At 40.0% G+C, this 15,000-nt stretch overlaps 2 protein-coding genes and 1 long non-coding RNA gene across 6 annotated transcripts in view; 1 reads left to right on the top strand and 2 right to left on the bottom strand.

The window, feature by feature from the left end:
* The window catches only part of ap3s2 (adaptor related protein complex 3 subunit sigma 2), a 26,100-nt gene extending 23,583 nt beyond the window's left edge, over window positions 1–2,517 (bottom strand). The window contains exons 1-2 of one of the 2 annotated variants that reach the window (XM_078251821.1): window positions 2,312–2,517; window positions 949–1,040 (exon numbers count right to left, since the gene is read on the bottom strand). In XM_078251821.1, the coding sequence (XP_078107947.1) occupies window positions 949–1,040; window positions 2,312–2,380 (161 nt within the window). In that variant the 5' untranslated portion in view covers window positions 2,381–2,517. The remainder of the gene's footprint in view (window positions 1–948; window positions 1,041–2,311) is intronic. The other variant, XM_078251039.1, reaches the window with a different exon arrangement.
* Window positions 2,518–4,345: 1,828 nt separating this feature from the next.
* On the bottom strand, window positions 4,346–6,411 carry LOC144515023 (uncharacterized). The gene is made up of 3 exons (XR_013501742.1): window positions 6,208–6,411; window positions 4,591–5,422; window positions 4,346–4,414 (listed from the first exon to the last, which is right to left on the bottom strand). It is a non-coding gene; the product is annotated as an uncharacterized LOC144515023 (long non-coding RNA).
* Window positions 6,412–6,796: 385 nt separating this feature from the next.
* The window catches only part of igf1rb (insulin-like growth factor 1b receptor), a 60,462-nt gene continuing 52,258 nt past the window's right edge, over window positions 6,797–15,000 (top strand). For 2 of the 3 annotated variants that reach the window (XM_078277658.1, XM_078261523.1), the window contains exons 1-2: window positions 6,797–7,791; window positions 14,937–15,000. The exon at window positions 14,937–15,000 is cut by the window's right edge and continues 503 nt beyond it. In XM_078277658.1, coding sequence (XP_078133784.1) covers window positions 7,701–7,791; window positions 14,937–15,000 — 155 coding nt within the window. In that variant the 5' untranslated portion in view covers window positions 6,797–7,700. The remainder of the gene's footprint in view (window positions 7,792–14,936) is intronic. The other variant, XM_078269606.1, reaches the window with a different exon arrangement.

Genomic DNA, 15,000 nt, shown 5'->3' with positions numbered 1-15,000 from the left:
CAGGTCTACTTGAGTGGGTTTGCCTCCATCTAATGGTTAAAGTCCTGCTACTGCAGCTGCAGTCAGCCACGTGATGTCAGCTTCTGTAGTGACCATAGACTGTATAATATTAATGGACAGAGCATGTGTGATGTCACCCATTGGTTTGTGGAGATCTGCTGAGTCGTAGAGTTTGCCATTACGGGCACAGCCATCCTGGTTGGGATGTGAATATTTTAGACGAGAGGGAGGAGCTGCTTACACTCTACATTACGTTACACACTTTCACTGGCAATCACATCATAGCCACGCCCTAAAACACCCCCTGCTTTATCGCCGATTTTAAAATCAACGACACCATAATTAAAAAAATGAACATCATTCTGTGTTGCAGAAGACTTAAAACTAGCGATTGAGACCATAAACTCATTATGAAAATGTTTACTGAGGTAATAAATCAAGTGAGAAGTGGGTCACTTTCTCATAGACTTCTACAGAAACCCACCTCCTTTTTGCAACCGCACGTGTCTCCCCCTGCTGGAATTCAGAAAGAACGCAGGTTTAAAAGGAGCTTCCGCATTTGCAGCACTTCGCCGAACTGGATGCTCTGTCCATTAATATTAACAGTCTATGGTAGTAGTGACACATCAAACCAAATAGAGAAAAACCACAAATGTGGCCCAGAGTGTAAAGTAGTGAGTATCAACGTTTTGTCAAAATGTCATGCCTTGTAGTCTCTACCAGCACAAACTTAAAAGTCTCCAAATGTATATAATCTCATGTTTAACTGTCACACTAAGTCAGTCTTCTTTGCCATAAACAAATAACAACATAAGCTAAAATAGTACCGTTGCAGCAGCTTTTCTCATAGTAGTGCATCTCTTTTTAGATGTACATGTATTATAAATACATGCTTAATTATTCAACATGTGAGTTTGGAACATAATCATAGCAAACAGCAACACTCACCTTCCACCCTCCAAGAAGTTGCAGACGTTGTCGTCTCTCTTAGAAACCAAATGAAAAGTCTCCCGAATGATCTGCTGCTGCATGTCCTCCGCCTGCAAGGGAACCATGAGAACACGTGGGTCCACTGGGTATTAAGCGCCAACCATTCTGGGAAATGTAGTCTCTTTGGTTGGAGTGCTTTCATTCTTAACATTTAGATAGCTGGCTGATACAGTACTAAAAGTCGCGCAAAAAAAGGGGGTTTTCACGACGCGTCATCAGACCAGAAGTCGCCATATTGGAGGTACTCCGCATCACAACACAGGCACTGACGTAGATCCCGAATGGCGTTAAGGAAAATGGTTCATTATTGCCGTGTTTTAGGTTGTACCAATAGGTCAGACCGAGAAAAACATTTGGAATATTATCGATTTCCAAAAGTTATTAAAAACTAGGGAGAGGAATGTCAGAAGTTATCAGAGGAAAGGAGGCGCTTGTGGTTGGAAGCTCAACCAGGATCTACGAGGGAAACCTCTGTCCTGTTCAGTCTTTGAAATGAAAATAAACTATTGAGAGTCACTTGGCTACACCTTGAGTATCACAATGAGATCATACAGTTAAGGTTAGGTTGATTAAAGACGTTATTGCATTACTTACTTTGGCCTTCACAACACATTGGTCGTTAATGACTTGGTACTGCGTCTCCCTCACCCATCCACACACCATCTGGTTATAAGCCTCCAAACTTTTGTAGGATTTAAGGTCTTCCGCTGTGTATGGGCTCGGCGAGAACACCAGGTAGTTGACTATATCGGGATATGCAACTGAAGGAAGAATCACCGGGTCGCCATGGATTCAAGAAGAGGGAGCCAACTCGTAGGGATCTGCACCACCAGTAAACTGTAATTTCTCAAAATATCACGCCTTTTTGTAGTCCAAGTCCTTCCATGCCTTTGCATCTTGGATGCGTTTTGATGAGCTTTTCTGTTGTTTAGACATAAAGTATTAAAGTATCCAAAGTGCACAATACTCCATTCAGTTATTTACACCGAGTACCTCCAATATGGCCGCGCATCCAGGTTACCACCCAGAACGTGACGTCGGTGAAAACCCTCTATCGGCAAAGGAGGGAAATTAAAGTAACAAGTTACATTACATAGCTAAGCTATGCGGTTTGCTCTCTTAACAGTTAACGTTACATTATTGCAAGCTAGCATCAGCTAACGTTATGTGTAAGTTGTTTATGTTGTCTTAGTTCATTAACACACACATATCGAGGTCTAGCTAACTAGGTGGTGCTAACCCCACACTAACTCTCAGCTAGCTAGCTAAACAAGAGTGAAGACAATGCTAATGTTTTGAACAACAACCCCAAAATACTTACAAAATACTGATAGAATCTGATCAGCCGGGGTTTTCCGTGGTTGTTAAATATCAAGATGGCTTTAATCATGACTCTTCTTTGGTGTTGTCAAATGACAATATAAAGTAATAATTAAATTATTAAGGTTTTGATTGTTTAGATGACGTTAGTTAGAGTGCTAAACGGCCTCTCAGCTAGCTGCCGGATGAGTTAATTGGCTACATCCGGTTGGGTCTCCACATTCAGCAGTCGACTTCAAACAAATACCTCCGGTCTTTTGGTCCGGACAGGTCATTGAGTGCGTTTGCATCATGGACTGTGCTGTTCAGTCCATGCCATAGAAAAGTAGGTTCATGGAGTATGGTTGTTTGTGTTGCACATTTAAACATCATATTATCGTTTCAGAAACGTTGATATGATATAAACCAGGATTCTGTGGCATGTTAACACCTTATCCAGGTTTCTCAACATTCTTTATTGGTAGGCTATATCAGTCAACAGTGACTGAGATGGCGATAAATGAAGACACAACTCTACCCAGATGATCAGAAACCTGGATACTGTTTGAATCATGTATACAGGGATAGCTCTATAACTATTTTTTTTTATGTTCCATGTAAACACATCCCGAATAAGATCACAACCAGGATAACGCTAATGCCATAACCCATGTAAATGTACTCGTTGAAAAATTAGCTATGATTCTTTCATTAAAATGTCATAAATATATTTTGTGTAGGTGAGGTGAAATGTGCATTTTATGCAATCAACATGGTAAAAAATCTGTCAGAAATACTCTCAAAAGAGAAAATCACAGTTCAGACATTATGTGTTGGGTAAAATGGGACTGGATTAATGTGAAGATAACTGAATTTACAGCATACGTTGTGGCTTGAATTCACTCAAAATATTATTATAAAACACATTCAGTATATGAACTTTATTGTTTCCCTGCTTCTTATAAACATTAGTTATCTGTATGTTCGCTAATTATCAAAACACATTGACATGACAAGTCCATCCATCCATCCATCTTCATCCGCTTATCCGGGGTCGGGTCGCGACATGACACGTTTGTAGAGTAAAATGTGTAGTACAGCAGTTTGGTAAAGCTAATCATTTTTTGGTGAGAGTGTTTTTAAGTCCACGTGTAGCTTTGTAAAGTCAATATCCTATTACGTGTCAACGTTGGTGAGGGATTACACTGTTTCTCATCACCAGGAGTTCTGAGAGCTTTTACTGCCACATTACATCATTTTGCAGTCTTTGTGACTAATGCACCACTAACTGCTGCATGTAATTACTGGACCCTTTGTACCTTTGTCTTCACGCTGCCTCGACATCTCAAAGCAGTAATGTCACACTAGCTCCACCTTTCTTTGCCTGTTTTTGTGAGCTATAAAAAGTCAATATAATATATGTGTGCCAAAGACAGAAAATTGTATTAGGCAAAATGAACAATACATGTATTTACAGTATGATATATACAGTTAAATTGTTGTACTGTAAAGTATTTTTGTCTATTCCATGCATGCACGCAAGGGTGAAATATTTCCATTGCTGTGTAATATTGCTCTGTGTCACTGATCAGTGAAAGGCAGATATCTAATATGGCTCCTCTGAGCCTGAGGCTGTTCTAACATACATCAATTATGATTGAACTGATAATGCAAATAAAAAATACAGATTTAACAATTGCAATTTTCTGTAAAAATGGATTGTAGTTGATCATACTATACTGAATGAAATAAGTGTGTTTTAATCCTCAATACTTAATCAGGATCATGGGGTTCATGAGAGAACTGGGCATGGAAACAACATGTGCAGGGAAACAGTGAGGCATTGGATCTATTCTTTCTACAGACAATTTAGATTCTCCAGGCCACCTCACCTCACCTGTATGTCTTTGGGCACAAAGATAGGACCTGGGTCAGCATTTACTGTATTCGCTGGACCTTGGTGTGTGAGGCAACGATGCTAACCAAGACACACACACACACACACACATACACACATACACAGCACAACCAATAACACAAACAATTATGAGACTTACTGTTGTATGTTATTCTGTATGGATCATTATCAAGATCATGGGAATGGATCAAGCTTTGTGTCATATTCCTGTGGAGCCCGACACAAAAAACTAAATTAAGAAAATGTTTTTGTTCTTGGGAGAAGATACAAAATTACCATTTTGAGGATTGATTGCCATGTCATCAATATAGACCAAAGCCTGTATAGGATCTACAGTTTATGGTGCAGACAAGTTTCTAATTCTACACAATAATATACCTTACCTGTCAGGTGGGGGTTCATCAGACAAAGCTGTGGTCTTTTCTTGAGACACAACTGCCCCACCACTTCCAAACCAGGCCAGCCAACATTCTGTATTTCTGTGACCCAGCAACATCAAAATGTCAGACCACATTTCCTGTTCTGATTTCATATCCATTAATTTTCTGTTCTATGTTTTTTCATCATTAGTGCAGCAAAGCCACCCGGGCTGTTGTCTGCATATCGTCTATTATTTCCCCTCTAAATTCCCTTCATCCTGCATGAGCACAGTGGAAAACAAACAGACGCTCATTAGCATGTGTGACCCGTTGGTGGTAAACAGGCTTATTTCCACATGAGTGCAGTGTGAGAATGGATTTCAGTGGGACAGTCGAGGTAGGTGGGCCCGTCGGCTGCCTTCATGGGGACTTTAATAGGGACTTAACAAATGCAAGTGGACAGGCACAACATTCTCTGGCACAGGGAGGTCATGTTGGTACAGTGAGCACTTGTTAGAGGGTGACTCACTGTATTTGGACTCTTGGGTGGCCACTGATATTTACTTCATTTTTAATGTGCATTTTCTTTTCTCACAGTGCTAATTGTTGGATTCTGACGGATGTCGAGTGCTGTCTGCCAGAACTGAGGTAATGTGTGGCTCAAATAATGCCTCTGTGCTCAGCTCTGTGAAGTGATAAAAGCGGCCTGTAATTAGAGGAATAATCAAAACTGTCAGGGCTCTTCTATGGACGCTATTGTTTACTGTCTGCTTCTCTCACAGCATCACAAGCTGCTGGACCTCCACATCCTCAGACTGGGCCTCGGACCTCAAAAGATCATTTCAACTGGACCTGTCTGTGTATCAAACAAACGAGAAAGTCAGTGTGGTGAGATAAGTGATTTTGAAATCCCCACATATGAGGGGTGACACTCTTTCCCTAAATATTCAGCTTACAAGACTACAGTATGACTTGTTTGTCTCTTGTTTGTGGTTTTTAAGTTAGTAGTTGAAATCGCTGTTGAGCTCCATAGTTCAGACAAAGCATTTGTCGGAGTCTATACTTCAACCTCCCACAACAACATCATTCATATTTTAAACCATGTCTTCAAAAGGAAAACATTCATATTTTCATTGTTTTTATCAGAAAATTAAAATGAATATTTTGAGTTTTTGCCCTCCCTCTTCTATTTGATTTGACTGTAAACTCGCAGTTGGTCCGCTGACCTCGAGATGGCAGCATTTCAGAGGAAACCCAGAGCCAAATGTTTTGCATGAATTGCTACCAAAAGGCAAAAGACATGACTACGTGATGATTTTTTGTGACACAGCCTGATATTACAAGGCAAGGGGCGATGATATGTGATTTTATTAGTTAGATGAAACATAGGCTAGACTTAGTAGGCTACATTAAACAAAGTTAAATTATTATATCATATCATAATGTAAAAACAAACATGGCCATCAAATTATTTTCTGTCTAGATTACAATTAAGCAGACACAACACAGGAACTAGCCCCCGAAAAGCAATAGGATATGAATATAAAAACGCATTTGTAGACATGTATGAATGACAGGCTTATAACATTATATACACATAAAGACACTGCTGTGACTGCGTAGATTCAAAAATGTAATTACAGGTGGTGCAGACAGACACGATCTTTGTATAGGCAGCCCTCCGCTGTGTACTGGTATTTGGGAGCAGCAAAACAACCCTGATCCTGGATCTTCGGCCCCGGATATCCTTCACACCACGTCGGTCGTAAACGGAGTCGCTACGGCGGTGACCACAGAGGAGAAGGAAGGTTCAGAGGTCTCACTCTGTCTACATTTTCGATCTATTATGGTGATGTGGACCTTACAAAGAAGTAGACCCTGCACAAATGAATGCATTAGTCAATTGGAAAGTAGGCCTATGTTTGTTTATAGGCTACTGGTAGATTAATGGCGGTCCAGTTTATAACCCCTGCCTCGTGTCTGGTGTGAATGTACAAGGACAGTTGTCGTTGTGAAATTGACTTTTGGTGCAAATGATAAAGTTATGGCATGCGGTGTCCTCTTGTTAATATAGAGTAGAGTTTATTCTGTTAACGACTCTAAAACACACCGGGATCAAACTGACCTTCTTGTGAGTACCAGACCAGTCACTATGGTAACTGCTCTCCGCTAAACTGCAGTAAGAGCGACGCCCACTTTCACAGACTGGAAGGCGGGGCAGAAGCTCGAGTGAATCATCGTTTGAAACAGAGACGATCTCTGCGCAGGGCGCCGTGTTTACAGCGAACACGACAGACTGCAGACTGGTCGAAGGAGACTGTGTGTGTCCCTGCACATTAATCTGTCTAACTACGCTACCCGTTCAGCTATCTATCGACGGAGGGCATTAGATAACCAGAGGACTTGACTTGACCCTGAGCAATAAGGTCAAATACTCCATTTCCCGCCGATATGAAGGTGAATTACTCCTACCAAAACAACGCGATGTGTGTGTGCATGATGAGTGTCTGAGGAGGAGGAGAAGGAGGAGAAGAAGGAGGAGGAGGAGGAGGAGGAGGCTGCGGTCTGAAACTAGATGTTCTCCTGGATATATCGAAACAAACGTCGTGTCGTTCACTCAAGGAGGCTGCGCATTGATTTAACATGTTACTGTATGTCCTAGACAGGCTCTTTCCATCCTAATTTTAAAGGGGGGGGGGGGGGTTGACCCTTTTTCTGCCTCCCTAGAATCCTCCAGCAGCGGGACGTTGAATGTTTTTCCTCCAGGTATGGAGTGTGAAGATGCGGATTACAGAGGAATCCCCGCCGCTAGTTTAACAACCCTAACATTGGTTTCATTACACACATCAATGCAGGGTTATTTTTTGCAGGAATAAAACAGAACTATGAATACATTTCTAGCCAGAGGAATACATTGGTGATTTTGGAGCACGATTGGACTTCCATTAGGAAACGTGAGAAAGCTACCCTGCTAGCCTGTTCGGAGTAGCTATTAGCTCCATTAGCTGGCTAACTGCTAAAAGGTGCTGACTGGAGATTTAAAAGCCTTTTAATAATTCTGAGCAGGGTTTGCTCAAGTTTCCTCCCCTCTACATATTTATTTACAGGATTTGTGAGGATTTACACATCCAGGAATGAGGTCTCGAACGGAATGGAGCCGCTTGACCTTGTTTTGGGGTCTGATGCTGGGTCTGTCGTCCTGCCTCCGGCCCGCCACCGCAGAGAGTAAGTACTGCTCCTCCACATTACTAGTTACACATGGGGACATTTGCTCCAACGCTGTTCAAATATGGGAAATAAGGTTAGCTTTCGTTACAGTGAAAACACCATGCTTTTCTATACATATCGTATAGCGCAACACTGTAAATAGAGACAACAATGTTTTTTTGTGTGACAGTTTACATATTACATTTCTGTATTTATGGCGAAAATATCAGAAAGATGCGTGTATTGTAAATAGAGAAGAAGAAATACGGCATATCACGATTCAGTTATGTGGTTAATAAAATATTTGCAATAATCCTGTATGTAGGACTTTTTATTTTATCTTGGTGGGAAAAATATTTAATGTTAAATGGTTTTTGTGAATACAGTTATAGATCGTAGAAAGTCTAGTTGTACTATTGTAACTTGGTTTAAAACACACCACAGACAATGAGTCAGTTTTAAGTGTGTTTGTAAATACATTACCATGACTCTGCCAAAGGAGCTATATATATATATACACACACACACACACACACTACATTGTCAACTCTGAGTCACAATGTGGTGAGTTATGTGGAAGGTATCTCAACAGCAAATAGAAATAGGATGTGAGAAATAAAAACGTACGTAACTAAGTTTAGTTGGGCTCGTCTTCCTCTACATCCAAAAATGTGATGTATTATTTGTATACTGAAGTGAGACAAAGTACTGCAAGCTGGGTTCAAACATAAGTCCGTTGTTACTGCTTGTGGCAAGAACCTTGACAAATTCAGCTCTGTATATCTAATAGATTAGACGTTTCAGCACATAATAAACAGGCACCAGCAGTTGGTTGGTTGTGGTTTTACAGCCTGGCCCAGTCCATTTGGTACCAAAGGTTCAGCATACAAATGCCATATAAAGAGAGCAATACAGTGTTAGGTTTAATTTTGGACAATAAAAAAGCTTTGCCATTTTCAGTCACATTTTATTAACTTTCAAAGGTTTCTGATAAGACAAAGTAAACCTAACCTGAGTGAACACAACACAACCATGACAATGTCAATTTTGGCCATTATTTTGTGTGTAGGTGTTTTTTCCCAAAAGCGCCTCCATTTTAACAATACTCCCAATCGTGTTCTTCTTTACTAAACAAACCTGGGGATACCTTGACCTTAGACATATTCTTATGAATACCAGACTACTGCAACGTCCTCCCATCAGGCAAATGATGGTAACCACAAGCCTGATGTTATAGATTTTAGTCCAGTGATCGCCGTGGAGATAGGTCTGGCAAGGCAAGACTAGTCCAATGATAATCCGTTGAAGTAAACCATACTTCTTTGAAATTTTGACTGAACTTTAAAAATCCCCAATTGGTACTGCACAGATGGTTTAGTGTGTGGAAAAAAAAATACTTCAAAATACTATATGGCATGTAAACTGTCCAATTGAATTAATTTAAAGCTTCTTCATTCATTCAAAATGTCTTTTTATGTGTTGCCATCTGAAATTTTTCCATGTTTCCAGTTATACTGTAAACTAGGCTTCCTGATTCATCCCATTCATCATGACATGTTGGGGAGGGGTGGGTTGGGGGACTGAACCAGGGTCTGGGTTTTAAAATAGAACAAGCCAAAGTACATTCGCAAGCAAAACAGACTAAGTTCTGTTGATTGGAAAGAGTGAGGAGCTTGTGAACTGAGTGTCATGGGGTTTACTGTTAGCCCCAGCGGTTACAGGACAAACCTGGGAGAAGCAGAGAGGTTCTCCCATCGAAAATCTTACATTTATTCTCGCTCCGGTGTGGATCTGTCTAAAGGTTCCTTGTGTGGTTAAACTCTAAGTATTCCTGTTGGTTTGCTGTATCAGGTGGGACTAAAGAGCAGCTGGTAGGTTTTGGTTAACCAGGCTGAGCTCTATTGCTGCATACACAGCCTTTCAGATGAACCAAACAAGTATTATCTGTCAAGTACGATCTTTTTTTCTTCTCACCTTGACTCTCATGTGGAAAAGTATTTATGAATATGTCCCCCCCCCGGGCAATCTGTCACTATACAGGATGGGGAGTAAACAGACTTGCTGCTTGCAGTCTAGTGGCAGTGTATGAAGCACCAGCTTAGAGGGCGTATTGCTTTCTATTTCTTGTCTCATGGGAATTCTAGTGGATTTCCTCTGATTGTCTGTGGAAAGTCTGGGTGCTGCAGCCAGATGGGAAAAGGTTATCAAAAGTAAATATGTGATATGGAGGCTCATCAAAGCTGCAGAGATAGGCTTGTGTGCTCAGCTGTTTAAAATGTGTCAGTGTGAGAGGAGAGGGAGGGGGAGTTATTAAGCCTCTACACCTGCTATCTGTATTTTCACTTGGCTGAAAACAAGATGTCAATTTTGATCAGAAACCTTTGTTTGGTATCTTCACGAGTGGGATCAGAAGCAGTTCACAATGAAAGATGGCCATGCTGGCGTTGCAGTTAGGCCACAGAGGGTGAAGCATTGAGGCTGTCGTGATGTAACGTCACTCGGCAGTGTGTCTTTTTACAGGCCTGGGTGTTGGGATTGTATTAACAGGTATGCAGCTCACTAAAGGCTGCTGACAGTGTGCACTGACAAGTAGATTATAGAGAAAGACATAACAGCCATACCAGCACAGTGCCTGCCTTAAATCACACTAAAGGCATTTTCTAATGGCTCAGCAGAGGCCCTCACGTCCTCTCTAGAAAAGACTTAAAGTCTCAGCAGTCCCGAAAAGCCTACAGTCCTTAACCCTCTATTTTATGTAAGAACCAAATTATCCCTAAATACAAAGAAAGGTGATTGATTTGTGGCAACTTTATCATAGTTTAGCTGGGCAAAGGTACACTAGCCACAGCTTCAGTGTGCTTTGAAATTTATGTCACAAGTGGGGTTGAAAGAGGTCAACCTTAGGAGAGTTTGTACATTGGGTGTATTTGTTGTCTGTAGAGTTTACTGTGGTAAAACATGCTCCTTGGAAAAAGAATTCTAGGACAATCTTAAACTTGTTTTCGGCAGTTTACTAACTTTGCACAAATTTGTTCAACTTTCTTGTGTTTTTCCATGAAGGAATGTGTGTAGATCTGCCCTTTTTGTGTTTGTGTCTGTTGCTTCTTTCTATAGGTATTTATTGATGTTCTTGAAAAGGATCAGGGAGTGTACTAGTTCGAGCAAAGTGGAAGATTTGTGAGTTGGCATTGTTATTGGATAATGTAGGGAGGCCACTTTGTCTTCTTTTTATCGTGTGATACCACTACTGGATTTAAATTTCTTAAGCACACTGGGTCTAAAATGTAGCATGGACTGTAAGGAGTTTTAATTTGAAGGTGTTTACATCCAGTTGATTAACAATGTATAAACTAGAGCTTGGTTTAAAGTAATCGATATTACGATTTTAAATCAGTTTTCATTTGAGTGATCCAAAATTTGTCTGTATCGTGAAACTAGAAGACCTAAGGAATCCATTGGTACCAACTATCATGCTAGCTTGTCAGGAAGGGGGTTAAATAAAACTTAGGCTACATTTTGGTGAATGAAAAACTGGCATGGCCACTTTTAAAAGGGGTCCCTCTGTCACATCAAGATATCTGAATGAAATGGGACTCAAAACTCATTGACTGTAGAGTCTGTAGAGCTAAACTGTATTGTGTGTTCATGTGAAATAAAAAGTACATTAATGTAACTGCTTTAATGTAAACATTAATACTTTTAAGAATGCAGCGGGTTAGAGGGAACCTTGTACAACTGTAAAATCTCTTTCATTTCCAAGCTAAATTGGTATTGTAACGGAAATGTTCCTAACCTAATTGATATTGAATCGAAAATAAAATCGAATCGGAATCAAAACGATTCAGAAAATTAGCCATGTTTCCATCTAATTGTCAAGCGAACTTTTAAAATGTGGGGAAAAAAAGAAAATGCGAATTAGAAGCGTTTCCATCAACTGGATTAGAGCGAGTAAACTTAAAACTTAAAATTAGTATTGGTCATGTTGCATGCTGTCCGAAGACGAAGAAATGCCATTATTGTACTGCACACAGAAAGGGCTATGCAACGGCGACGGTGGAAACGGCATCAGTCTTACACGTTCGCTGCGTCACAACTTATTCGGCAAAGCTGTTTCCATCTCCCATTTTGTGTATTAACTCTTTTTCAAAAAGGCAAAAACCACCTCAAGCGAGCATTAAAACTTTTTGGCGAATTTGAGGACTTTTTTTTTTAAAATTTTGCCGTTTCCGTCAACAAATGTGAAAAATGTGCATAACAATACGTTGATGGAAACACAGCTACTGACGACTCCCCCAATTGGAGTTAAAGTGTTCATATTATGCTGTTTGCCTTTTTCCCTTTCCTTTTATTGTGTTATATATCTTTTGTGTACGTTATAGGTTTACAAAGTGAAAAAGACCAAAGTCCCCCCCAAAGGGACTTACCATCGCCAATAGAAAACACTGTTCACAAACTGCTCCAAACAGCTCTATTGTAGTCCAGCCTTTACTTCAGAGACAAACGTGGTCACTTTGGAACACACGTTATAATGCTCACCTAGCTGCTAGCATGGCACGCCCTCATACTCTGCTTCTGACTGGCTAGTAGTCCTTACCTAGATACTGTCAGGGCACGCCCCCATACTCTGCTTCTGACTGGCTAGTAGTCCTTACCTAGATACTGTCAGGGCACGCCCTCATATATGCTTCTGACTGGCTAGTAGTCCTTACCTAGGTACTGTCAGGGCACGCCCTCATATATGCTTCTGACTGGCTAGTAGTCCTTACCTAGGTACTGTCAGGGCACGCCCTCATACTCTGCTTCTGACTGGCTAGTAGTCCTTACCTAGCTACTGAGCATGTGCGACTCCCAACAAAGATGGAACAGAAGTGTGATGTCTTACTCTGTAGCTAAAACAGAGAGCTCAACACACAGGGTGAAAAGAGGAGCCGCAAATGTGCAGTACAACAAATATATGGTGTTTTTTTTTTATAATTAAACCATGTAAACCTATTCTGGTACAACCTATAAATACAATTATGAACCTGAAAATGAGCATAATAGGAGCAATTTAACATTAACTCAAATGAAACCTGCATCAGCTATTTATTTGCAGTCATAGACAGTGTTTTTAGATATCGGCATATGTTTATTTGAGGATGAAACACTGTCAGACATACATAAGTTTTTTTGTTGTTGACTACAGCAAAACATTTTACATTATTTTTCTTTTTCAACATCCGGATCTAATTATCTAAATGATTACTGATTGTTAACGTTAAAATCAGAACACTGTTTTTGAAAATATAAAATGGTTACATGTGTGTGTAGCTGGTTGTGATAATAATAAATATTAGAATAGAATAATTTCTATTGGCAACCAGAATGATTCAGTGTGTTCTTTTGGAAATTAAACATTGTTCCACCTTAGTAGCTGTGTGGATATCCTGAAGAAACTCACTGCCCTGCAGCTTTTCAAGTCTAAATCCTCCTCACAGTGATGTGCAATAATGGCCTCCATGTTTCTGTGGGTGCTGCTGTAGGGCTTCAGGCCAAGTATTGTTTAGAGCATAGCATATTACTTTTTGGGAGTAAAAGTTGGAAATGCAAACACTCCATCTAGCATCACCATCGTGCCTTACCATACTTTTCCTGATGCGGGTTTGGATTCAGAGCAGTGCCTTTTTATACTTTTGCTTTGTACTTTGTACTGGTTCAAAGTATTTATTGTTTGTCTAAATATAATCAGAGTCTACTGACAGTAATTATCAAAGTACTACTAATGGTTAAAAACAAATGTAAACAAAACTATTTTACACTGAACATAAGATTTAGGTAGGGGGTGCTAAACTGCTCTTTTTAATCTATGTTAGGAGCATGGTTCTATAGTTCCACAAAATGGCAATTGTCAGATTGCCAATTTCATACGTTCATGGTCCCCAGAGGATAAATACTACTGACTTTGTTGACTCCCTGACTTTTCCTTTTGGGGCCACCGTGAGGTCGACATCTGTGATTTTGAGTGAAATGTCTTCACAACTTATTTAGTACAGAAATTCATGGATGAATTGTTATAACTGGTGACTTTTCATCAAGCCAATACTTTGGTTTCTAACTAAAAACCTGCAAAACTAATGACATTCCCATCAGCCTCAGCAAATGTTAGCATGCTAATAAGCTGAAATAACATAGTGAACATGGTACACATTGTACCTGCTAAACACCGGCATGTTAGCATTTTCATTGTGAGCATTTTAGCATGGTGACATTGGTATGTAGTACAAATCACCACTGTGCCCCACAGAGCTGCTACATTGGCCAGAGTACTTAAAATTAATTTTGTCCTTTTTGTTTAACACGTTTTGTCACATCTACTGTATTTGATTAGGAGACTGTGTAAAAATGTTTTTATGGATGATGTATTTCATAGTAGAATAGTATCTATGCATGTACATGTTGTTGTGTTATAAAACTGAAAAATATGAGGTGGACACAAAAGCAATAATAGCCTGACGGCAGAGCATTGTAAACTTTATGCGCTATTAACCTGAGTTTGAATAGAACCTGACTCAAGTATTTCCTTTGTCACGCCATGTTAAGATGACATTGAAAATGAGAACTGCAAGGGAAACATGTTTAGTCAACAACAGCACAGCTCAAGTGTACGGTCATTATTTAAACACATCTCTTTATAAATATCACTATTTCAGAAATGAAGAACATTATTTTATTAATGTGTGTAAATGAATGATTGATTAAATATATCCAGGTTGTGGCCGGTTAGCTCAGTGGGTAGAGAGGTCCAGGGTTCAAATCCGACCTGTGACGGTTTTCCTGCATGTCTTCCCCCTTTCATATCTCAGCTTTCTTATCTAATAAAGGCAGAAATGCCCCCCCCAAATATATATATATATATATATATCCAGGTCATTTAGAAAGAATGTGTTCTTGTGTAATTGTTTTGCTGCTTAGCTTTAAAAGAACGGTTTTATTTAAGCCAATGCCCTAATATATTGATGATGAAACTTGTATTATGATCCATGTCAACTCGAAGAGCATCAAATGAAATGATACAGCAAAGACATATACTAGAACAGAGCAAATGAGGTGTTGGGTATTAACGTTGCTGTTGAATGAAATGGATTACAGCCCCTTACCCTGTCCTTTTTGTTTCCCTCCCACAGTCTGTGGTCCCAGCATCGACATTGGGAACGACATTACTGAATTCAGGCGTCTAGAGAACTGCAC

The sequence above is a fragment of the Sander vitreus genome, chromosome 1, assembly GCF_031162955.1.
Source record: "Sander vitreus isolate 19-12246 chromosome 1, sanVit1, whole genome shotgun sequence".
Taxonomy (NCBI): domain Eukaryota; kingdom Metazoa; phylum Chordata; class Actinopteri; order Perciformes; family Percidae; genus Sander; species Sander vitreus.
This window is presented reverse-complemented; position numbering and strand designations above follow the sequence as displayed.